The 11,267-nt window shown below is 44.7% G+C and overlaps 1 protein-coding gene across 3 annotated transcripts in view; it reads left to right on the top strand.

Annotated features, from left to right (window-relative positions):
* Positions 1 to 2,414: 2,414 nt before the first annotated feature.
* The window catches only part of piwil2 (piwi-like RNA-mediated gene silencing 2), a 36,333-nt gene continuing 27,480 nt past the window's right edge, over positions 2,415 to 11,267 (top strand). For 2 of the 3 annotated variants that reach the window (XM_088306388.1, XM_088306407.1), the window contains exon 1: positions 2,415 to 2,571. In XM_088306388.1, coding sequence (XP_088162514.1) covers positions 2,490 to 2,571 — 82 coding nt within the window. In that variant the 5' untranslated portion in view covers positions 2,415 to 2,489. Of the gene's footprint in view, positions 2,572 to 10,961; positions 11,109 to 11,267 lie in introns of those variants that run through there. The other variant, XM_088306397.1, reaches the window with a different exon arrangement.

The raw sequence follows: 11,267 nt of genomic DNA, 5'->3' as shown, positions 1-11,267 counted from the left end.
TCTCCCTCTTTCTCTCTTTCTCTCTCTCTCGCTGTAAGATGTGATTCATACTGTATGACGATGAAAGAGGGCGCTCCAAATACGGATGGGAATTGCGCAAGTATACTCTTAGTATAACGTAATGGCATGTTTGTTAAATCATTAACGCCGCAAAGAGAGTGTCAAAAACACACCCACGTGCGAACTGACCCATAATGATTTGTGAAAAAATATTAAAGAGACCCTTGATCCGACTGAACGTGCACTTATATAATAGGTATGCGTGTAGCGTGTAATAACTACATCAGTATTAAAATTCACCCCCTTAAAAGAAGCTGGAATGATTTAAAGATCTAGTGTGAAGTAGGTTCGGAAAATGGCTCTTTTTTTGTCACAATTTAAAGTATTTACACATAAGACAAATAATAAAGATAAAGCATGACGAAAGAAATTGATATGTTTGACAAAATAATAGTTTTCCCGAAGTTAGATTCTGTTTCGCGACATTCCTGGAAGTGTGACGTCATTCCAAGGGATGTATGGTGGAGCTCACATAGAAAGTGTATATATAATACATACATCACAGCTGTCAGTCACGCACAAGTTGTCACAATACAATTGTGCTAGGAATTTGTTTTAAAGTAAAACGGGTTCCTGTTGTGTCTGGGAATTTGAATTAGAGGACTTGTTCTTTGAATTCTTTATTTCCAACTGACGTAACAGATTTACTCATTCACTGAACTCTCAGTTTGCGACACTGCTGTAACATTGTGTATCAGTTTCGTTTACGACCATATGCTACATCAACCCCCCCTCTCAATGTTATTAAATGTCAGTGACGTAATCGTGTAAATAACGAGGCTTAAGACAAACACGAGCTGGGCGGGGCTCTGGTTCCTCGCGCACTGCTGTTTCCCCATGTTCTTGTAGATGTTTAACTGATGTTCCAGGACCTGTATCAGGAAGATCCCAGTACTTGTCTCAGAGGTTCAGACCTGTTGAGGTCCCTCCAGTCAATGGTGCCGGTGATGCCACTCTCCTGAGGCGGCTGGCATGCCAACGTGACCCGTCGGCCAGACGGAAGGTGGCCGGTCCTAGTTGGCTGGTAATTTGGATTGACGGCGTCCAGTTGTGTGCGTGGCTGAGCCGGCGGATACAGACCCAATCCGACACAATAAGTGTGGGTCGCTAACCCGGCGCTTCTCATCAAAATGCTGCTTCATACGCTGCTGCTTACCAGCCACCCTGCTGACTGAGGAGGGCGCTGATGCTGGAGTGGCCTTAGTTGGAGGTCGAAGGCGGTCGAGGGGAAGTTGCAATTTACGTCCCAGAATGAGGAGAGCAGGGGATACTCCTGCTGTAGCTTGTGGTGTTGCTCTGTAATGCAACAAAGTGCCCAGTAGTGCAGAAGAAAAGGGAAGGCCATCTGCCAGGTGTGCTCTTAGTCCATTTTTTAGGGTTTGGTTGAACCTCTCTACACCGCCGTTGGCCCGGGGGTGATACAAGGCGGTCCTGATGTGCTTTATCCCCCTCTCCTTTGTGAAAGCCGCAAAGTCTGCCCGTTATCTGTCGTGATAACGTCAGGCACACCCCAACGTGCAAAAAGAGAGGGCAGGAAGTCTGTGACGACTCTTGTCATGACAGACCTGGCAGGCAGAACCTCGGGCCACTTTGAGCGCCACCAGGAGGAATCGCTGGTGTGGGGGCATGGCATGGAGCTCACCGCAAATGTCGACCTGGATATGAGTCCATGGGCTGGTCGGCCATGCAAGGGGCTGTAGAGGTGCAGGCGGGGTTCAGCCGGTTTTTACCACTCATGAGGCATGCTGCACAGTCCTTGACCATGGCATCACTGTCAATGCCTGGCCTCCAGACGAGTCCCTTGCAGCGTTGTTTCACTCTCACAATACCCAGGTGTCCTTCTTGAACCATGGTTAGGATACGGGGCCTCAAGGTGGATGAGACCACAGTACAAAGCCCCCGAGGCACACAGACATCGTTCCAACAAGCAAGCTCGCTCTTGACCCGATGGAAGGGTGCAAGTTCCTCCGACAATTTTGTGGGCCAGCCCTCACGAATGTAGGTGCGGACCTTGGTCAGTGGAGGGTCTATTCCAGACGCTGGCTGAAGTTCCTGCAGTGAGATAACAGCTTGGAGGGGTGCGTGCAACATGAGGACTAGACCCTTGGCTTGTGCCCCGATCCAGTTGTAGCTAACAAGGCCGTGAGTGTCATGATCCGTCCTGTCATGCCGTGTCTCCTTGTTGTTGTTTTTCCAGCTGAGTGGGCGTTTCCCTCCAGCCACTCACCTCCTCGATTCATGCCGCCCTAGCGGAACAGACGCGCCCACCGGTCGCGCACCAGACTCACATCAACGCCATGATTACCAGTCTACATAAGCCGAGGGAACGGACTCCTCGGCGTCGGAATATTGCTTCATCGCTCACGACTCATGATCCCACGCCTCGATCTCGTACCTTGTCCTCGCTCTGCATTTGCAGTAGACGCTTTATGTTCTCTCGTTTTTGTCAAGCTAAGGCTTCTCTCGTTTTGGTTCTCGTTTGCTCCTTTGGCTACCTCTTGCCCTTCAGCGGTAAGCAATTTATGTTCTTTGTTCCTTGCCTTTTGCAAGCACTTTCTGTTCCGCCGTCAGTTCTTTCTTTCCTGGCGCGACCTTTCCGCCAGCGCGTTTCGTTCACTAGTTGTCGGCACTCTGAATGTATTGATTGGAAGATATATTTGTAATAATAAATATCCTTGTTAAATCACATCTTGCTGTGTCTGCGATTTTGGAGTCCACTTCGCAACTCCCAGCGTTCGCTGGGAGCCGCGCGCAACAGTGAGTGCCTTGTGGTCCGTGCGGAGTGTAAAGTGCCATCCATACAGGTAAATGTGCCACCTCCCACATGCCCAAACACAAGCTAGGGCCTTCCTCTCCCCAACCGAGTACCTTTGTTCAGCCGAGGTGAGCGACCTCGACGCGAATGCGACTGGGCGCTCCGTCCCATTATGGAGCTGGGATAGCACTGCCCCAATTGCGGTGTGAGACGCGTCACAGGTCACAAATGCGGGGCTTAGCAAATCAAAATGAGCGAGTACAGGTGGGCAGGTGAGCTGTGTATTGAGTCGGCGGATTGCAGATGAGCATGCAGGTGTCCAAGACCAAGGGGTGTCTTGCTTCAGGATGGCACGCAGTGGTGCAGTAGTATCAGAGTAGTTGGGGGAACGTGCAAGTAGAAAGCTGTCATGCCCAGGAAGGAGACCGGTTGCGCAGGGCATGAGGGCTCTGATAGGCGTAATATGGCCTCATCATTCGAAAGTAGCGGACTCAGGCCATCAGCGGTCAGACGATATCCCACAAAAACGATAGTAGGCGCCGCAAAGACACACTTCTCCCCGTTGAGTGTGAGGTTGTGGCTGGCCAGCACATCGAGCACCTTGGAGAGTCGTGGAGGTCGCACGTCGCCCCATCCACCACAATGCCATCCAGGTACACAACCACACCCGGGATGCCAGCAAAGATGGTGGACATGATCTTCTGAAAACAGCTGGGTGCAGAGCTGAGGCCGAAGGGCATGCGAAGTGTAGCGGAAAACCCCCATGTGGGTCACAAAGGCCGTAAGGTTACGACTCTCAGGGTGTAGAGCAGGGGTGCTCACACTTTTTCAGCATGCGAGCTACTTTCAAAATGACAGAGTCAAAATGATCTACCCACTACAAAAATGCAAAACATCTATTTATTTTCAAATGTATTAAGGATTATTTGTACGTACAATGTATGTTGATGTACCTTACATAACCAAATGAGCCAATATTGCAAGACACACATAATTAGCTATTAACATTTTTTTAAATTAACTGAGTTTACTTTGATGACTTGCACTGAATTGAATCAGCCAGGGATGCATAGTGCGGACAGTAGCTGCTGATAGCCAGCCTCAAACACACTTCCAAATGTTCATCAGTCATGGTGGAACGGTATTTGGACTTAATGATCTTCATGTAAGAAAAGGCTGACTCACATAAATAAGTGGAGCCGAATAATGCAGTCAAAGAGATAGCACATATCCTCATGTTAGGGTACTTTTCCTCCGTGAGTAAGTTCCAGAACTGTCCATGAGCTCTCGACTTCAGTTCAATGTCGGTTTGTAGAGTCAAAATCTCATCTTCCACTCCAGAAGAGTTCAAGTGAAACAGTGATGCAATGTTTGATGCGAGTGAATCAACCTCAACATCTTCCTGAAAAGGATAGCACATGAATGTAGCAACTGGCTCAAGCAAAGAAAAGTCTTGAAAGCGTTTGTTAAATTCTGACAGACAACCGGTGATCTGCTCCGTGTAGCGTGCACTGTCAAGTTGCTGACAGGCCTTCCCTTGCGTCTCCAACTCTGACGCCAGGTTCTGGAAATTTGCCAAATCATGGCGCTGCAGCTTTGTGGAGAAATGTTGCATCTTTCGTTTGAAAGCGTTAACTGAGCTGATCATATTGGTCACTGTTTTGTCTTTTCCTTGCAGCTCAAGATTAAGGTCATTCAACAAGTTTGTCAGATCGGTTAAAAATGCCAAGTCTAACAGCCACTGGCCGTCATTTAGCTGCTTGTATTCTGCATGTCCAGATACACGGAAAAACTCCTTAATCTCCGGACAGAGCTCTCGAAATCTTTTGAGAAATTTCCCACGACTAAGCCATCTCACGTCAGTATGTAGCAACAACTCAGAGTGGTCGCAGTCAGCCTTCTCCAGATGTGCACGGAATAACCGTCTTTGAAGAGATCTGGCTCGAATAGAACATGCGATCTTCGTTGCCACATCCATGATCTCTTTCATGTTCAGCATTTTAGCGCATAGCGCTTGTTGGTGGATAATGCAATGGTAATTCAAGAAGTCTGGGAACGCATCATCCTGCCTGCACTTGGCAATAAATCCATTCACACGCCCAACCATTGCAGGTGCTCCATCTGTGGTGATAGACACCAATTTGTACATTGGGAGCTCAGTTTTCTCGATAAAGTTTTTAAACGTCTGAAATATGTCCTCTCCTCGCGTCTGTTCTTTCATGGGAAGTACTGTTAATAGCTCCTCTTTTGCAGTGATATCACTTAACACCATGCGAATGAAAACGCACATCTGGGCTGTGTCACTCACATCCGTAGATTCGTCCAACTGCAGTGAGAAAAATTCACAATTTCTGATGTCCGTCCACATTTGCTGGGTTAAATCCTCGGCCATGGCATCACAGCGACGTGTAACTGTATGTCTTGACAACTGCAGAGATTTGATTGAAGATAATATCTCTGCCTTATTTTTAAAGTCCCGGAACAATGAGTCAGCTGCTTCAACGAATGCCTCTTTTACCATCTCTCCGTCTTGGAAGGACTTCTTGTTTTTAACAATGGCGTGACACACCCGGAACGATGCTTCGGTGGCTGCCTTCGCTTTTGAAGTATGTTGTGTGAAAAATGACTGCTGTCTTGTCAACTGGGATTTTAGTTCATTCACCTTTATCTTTCTCAGCTCGCTTTTCGGCGGGAAGTCGTTTTCGTATCTTTCATGAACAGTCCGAAAATGCCGCTCCACATTTCCCTTCTTTGGAACTGCGATGATAGAATGGCATATGAGGCAAACGCACTTCGAAAATGACATTGTGAAAAAAAAGTCCACCTCCCATTCCGTATGGAAGTGATATGTTTTTGCCTTTTTACTTGGTCCAGCTCCTTCACTCATTTTAGTGACCATAAACTTTAGCGAGGGCTTAAAATGTGACACAATTCGCCGACTAGCTTAGCACTTAGCGTCGTTGTTTACGCATGAGCGGTGACCTAAAGGTCAAAGTTCAGTTGTTATCTGACTGGTTGTCCTGTATGTCAATCAAGTAACGGGGATGGATGATAGGCTGACATCGTAAATTCTGCTGCACTTAGAGCCGTTGTTTGATTTGATTGGTCACCAGAATGGCAACATTCAGTTGTCATCTGAATGGCTCTGCCTTGTATATTAATCAAGTGACGGCATTGATGCTAGGATGATATTTTTTTAATGTCACGCCGCGATCGACCAGTACCACCTCCGCGATCGACCGGTAGATCGCGATCGACTTAATGAGCACCCCTGGTGTAGAGGAACCTGTTGGTAACCCTGGCACAGGTCCAGTTTTGTAAATACAGTACACCCATAGAACTTGGCAGCCAACTCCTCCGCTGTGGGCAGTGGGTATTTGTCAGGAATCACTGCCTTGTTAGCCATCCTGAGGTCAATGGAGGGCCGCAGACCACCCGACTTTTTCTTCGTTGCCACCAGGTTCGAAATCCATGGAGATGCGTCGATCCGCTCAATGATGCCAGCATCAAGGAGTTTCTGTAGCTCGGTTGAGATGTCATCACGGAGGGTGAGGGGCAGTCGGCGAAGAGGCTGGATCACGGGGGTCACAGCTGGGTCAATAAGTGGCTGGTGGTTGAAGGCACTGAGACAACCCAAACCTGTAAAGAGCATGGGCTAACGTTGCTGCCAGGATGTAGTCACCGTCAGGATGGTGGCTCCCATGTTGTCCGTGATGGAGAAACCGAGAGCACAATACAAATCGAAGTCCAAGAGGTTGGCACCATGACGGGACACTTGGAAGGGGAATGAAGGGAGAGTCCACGAGCCGTAGCGCACAGCAAAGGTGGCGGTGCCCACCATGGCAATCTTAGTGTGACCGTACCCGAACAGGTCCTCTGCGTTGGCCTTCATCGAGATCAGGGGAAAAAGGCGTCTAACTGTGGACACGTTCAGTAGAGACTTGGAAGCTGCAGTGTCCAGCGGGAGTGGCAAGCACACGCCATCCAGTTCCACCGTGCACCACTTTAGTGGCTTGGCGCAGGAGTCCACGGAGTGAATGGTGGTTGGGCTCGACCGGCCAGGTGAGTGGAATGAAGAGTTTGTGGATGTGGGAGCAGAGCGGCACATCCTAGCGAAGTGGTTCATCTTCCCACAGCGCTGGCATCTTTGCCCGGTGGCCTTGCATGCAGGTGCATGTGTGGGGTGTGAGGTAGAGCCACAGTTGGCTGCTGTCACATTGTGTAGCAGTTTTGGTTTACGAACATATGCTACAGTTCCTTTGTGCATCCTTAACGTTTGGTGTGAATTTTTGTAAGAGTTGCATGCTCATATACTTGCAAGTTCAATAGTATTTTTAGTAGATCTCACCTTTGTAATGCAACATCTGAAATTGTAGTTATCAGAGTAAATTGGTCATCAGCAGACTTGGCTTGAGGGCCTGAGCAAGTCTTCAGGGTTCATGGACCAGTGGGGAATTGCTTGTAACTTCTTTTATTGTTTTTTGTTCCAGTGAATATAATTTTGTTCTCTGCGTCTAACCCATTTCGGAAGAAACGCAGTCATCACTTTCTTGCTCTTAGAGCATTTAGATCATGCCTTGTAAGTTAGCTTAAAAGTTTCCTGTTATGAATTAAAAAGTGCACAAATCTAGAGGAAATCATTGCAATTAAACTGTTGTTTCTTCTTTGTGAATTTATGCTAACAAGTACTTCTTGTCCAACATAATATTCCACATATTTAGTATATCTCTGAGTGCAGCATGCTGTTATTCAGAATAAGATGAGTGGCATTTCAGTTCCGTTGCAGATTTATACATTTTAAAATGTGGACAGCACAGCACAACATCAACATTAACTGCTGACTCAGCTTTTGGCGAATGTGTCAAAAATACATTTAAATGTTCAGTATATATGTTCACTATATGTGTTAATGGTTCACTCATTACAGTTGGTTCACTCTTTCTTTATGCACAAAACATTGGGATGTCAAAACATAAACTGAAAATGAAAAGAAATGTTGAATTGGTCCCTGCTTCCAATCTTTTGCAAAAACGTAGATTTTTCAAGAGTGTGTGAGGGGCAGATTTTTTTTCACTCATCCTTTAACAAGATATTGAGGTCAGAGGTCACCGGAATCTGACCCCTACACGCTTACATTTTAAATTTTTGCTTTAAATTTGCTTACTCTGATGATGGCACCCAGGTCATTGCAAATGAGATTTTATTATCAATGTTCTTAACTGGCTGAAATAAATGAACAATTATCCTTTCAGTCCTAGTTTTTGCATACTGTGCAGATGTATTTCTGTTACCATGATACCAAACTGACAATATAAAAACTTTATGTACTACTTTATGTATGTATGTTTGTATGTACGTGTGTACGTACATATGTACATACATATTTCTGTATGTCCAAAATATGTATGTATAGATGCATGTATGCTTTTAGAAAAGCATGCCTCTCGTGGAGATAAGCAGCACAGAAAAGGATGGATGGATGGATGGATGGATGGAAAAGCTCTTGGGAGAGTTTGCATACTTGCATAGTTATTATCGGTGGTGCAAAAAGTATGTATGCGGCATATGCGGGGCGCCAAAGCAATGGGCGCAAAATAATTTTTGAGTGGGCATTTTATGTATTAAACAGAGTGTCAGGTATCGCCTTGCGGCGATGAGGAGGTGGACCCAAAAGGCGAGGAGGCAGGGGAAGGTGTAACTTGAAGGGAATTTATTGACAGGGTCAAACCAAGACAAACACGTGGCAGGGTGCAAATAACAAAAGGCAAACTAAACGAGACTAAACTGCAACGAGGACAATGAACAAAAACGAGACGGGAACGAACAAGGCGGACAGGGAACAATGACAAGAGCATTAACGGAACAGGGCGTGGTCGTGACAGTCCAAAGGTAGCGAGATACACGGGAAATGCGGCAAGAAGGAACAATGACCCGACAATGTGGTGTCGGTCTGGGGGGTTTAAATAAACATAGTGATCAAGGGAGCAGATGAGAAACAGGTGCGTGATGATGAACTGGGAACAGGTGTGTGGCTGGTGAGAACGAAAAGGCTGAGAGGGAAACGCCCCTCTCAGCTGACAAAACAAAAACAAGGTGCACATGGCAGGGAGGTGACGAAAACAATAACAAAAGCACATGTCAGGAAGGAGGGAAGAAAATAATAACACAAACACTGACATGCCCGACGCGGGTCATGACACAGAGGTTTGTTCACAGGTATGGTTTGATCTAATCACTAATACTAATAGAGACACGTCAATGATAGGCGCCCTCTGCTCCGTGACTATCAGCGGCGAAACACCGAGAGTCACACATGGCTCAAAGAAACGTTCAATAAACGTTTGAAATAAAAGTGTTATATTCCCCACAAAAATGTACTTATAGACTACATATAAAAAAAATAGATTGTTATTTTTAATATTATTTTTATATTTTGGGTGAGGGGCGCCAGTTATATGTCTGCATACCCCCAGAAAGTAGGTATATTTGCCCCGCTGGTTATTATCATCCAGGCAGAAACAGTTGTAACATGTCCCACAATCCTGCCTGTCAACCCTAGTCCTTAACTGAAGATGCAGGCCACGACGCACTCAGCTGCTGACTCCTAATTATCTACTGTGTAGTCTGACAGGCAGGTCAGTAATGACTGTCACATCAGATAAATGCCACTTTCTCTCAGACCTCCTGCTGACAAGAACATTTGGCCCATTTACAGTAAGGCTATTACTAATTTGTATATGTCAGTGAGGATAGGTCAGATTTCCAGGGAGAAAAGACTATGAAGTAAATTCTGCAAGTCAGTGTCTTTTTCAGTGCATCAGGGAGTCTCCTAATAAAAAGGCTAAAAATATATAGAATATTGAGAGACAATCGTTTGGACAGGTATTGTATGAGATTACTCCACTGCAAATAAAACTAAATGAGTACTGGTGTCACCAAACAATTTGTTCGGATCCTCCACAGTCCATGTAGGTGGCCAGAAACTAAATTGTTATAAAAGTCAATTTCTTGATTGTCCATGTGGCTCTTGGTCAGTTTGTTTTCATTTGAAGTTTTTGATCGAGAGCTACTTTCACTGCCCGAAAGAAAAATGGTTCATCCTCTGTGACTGAGTTATCATGTTATGTGTCAGTCACTCTGTCTGTCTGTCTGCACTCAAGCCTATGTTGAAAGGAAAAGAGCTTCAATATTTTGGAGTGACTCAAAGTCTTTTATAATAATGAAATTAGAAGGATATAATACTACTACTACTATGCCTACTGCTACTAATGAATCTAATAATAATAATAATAATAATAATACTTATTATTATTATTATAATTATTATTATTATTATTACATAATATTGGGGTATAGTATAGGTTCATAAAACATGTTTAGTGAGTTACTGATTTTCACTGTTGACTTAAGTTCATGTTGTCACGTCTGAGTAGAGTATTGTTCAAAGGACCTTCTTTTGAAATAAATATATAGTGCGTATGCATGTGTTTGCTTGCGCATATGAACGTGCTGCGATTATATGATATATAAATGCGTGAGTTTTTTTCCAGGGTAATCCGGTTTCCTTCTTTTGAAAAATGGATGGATGACTGTAAATACGCTACTGTGCGGTCGGTTTGTTTTTAGATGGATTTACGTTGCAGTTACTTCGGTCTAACAGTAGATGGCAACACATCCTCGCAGCATTTGTCGTCACCAGATACTGTATTGATGCCAGTAAAAACATAAGTAACATTATTACACCAAATAATAAAAAGATAAAAGTTTCAATGGGTTGTCAATGTGATTAATGCATATTTTCAGGAACAATTAATGAAGCAAGTGCATTTACTTTACTATGTGTGAGGAAAACAGAATATTTATATAGGCATCGATTACTTCCAGGAGCATTTAAAATGTGTTTTACAGGTATTATTGCAATCGGTTACATTAACAAAACCTTTAAGTACCATGGTTGCGAAGCCTACCACCATGGGTATCTGTTTGGGGTGGTATTTTATTCATCTGAATAAACGCTGTAATTAATTTGTTAGCTATTGGGGCTATGAATAGCACTAATGTACTAATGATAACTATTATCGTTCTATATGGGAGGGAAGTTTGTCTTTAAAACCGGCAAATCCTTTGTAGGATGATTGGCAGGTGCCGTAAACCAATGGCATAATTCTCTAGCTATTCGGTTGTCCAATAGCGCTGGAGGGCAGGTACAGTGATGCTCCAGTCCAATATATTTTTGGGCGACTATAGTGGGAAGTTTGGTTCTGATACCAGAACATTTGTCAGCCAACAAAATGTGAGTTATAATCTCTATAATATATATTCGAGGACTGTCTTACTTTACCGGCATACTGAAATTGGTTAGTTAATTCGGTAAATGCAAGTCACATTTGCTAATTGCGGCCTCGTTAGCACTACAAGCTAAGTTTAGCATTTTGCTATATTCGCTTCTTGC

The sequence above is a fragment of the Idiotropiscis lumnitzeri genome, chromosome 1 (assembly GCF_059441095.1).
Source record: "Idiotropiscis lumnitzeri isolate Australia: NSW breed Sydney's pygmy pipehorse chromosome 1, RoL_Ilum_1.0, whole genome shotgun sequence".
Taxonomy (NCBI): domain Eukaryota; kingdom Metazoa; phylum Chordata; class Actinopteri; order Syngnathiformes; family Syngnathidae; genus Idiotropiscis; species Idiotropiscis lumnitzeri.
The sequence above is the reverse complement of the archived record's forward strand: the minus strand, read 5'-3'. Positions and strand labels throughout refer to the sequence as shown.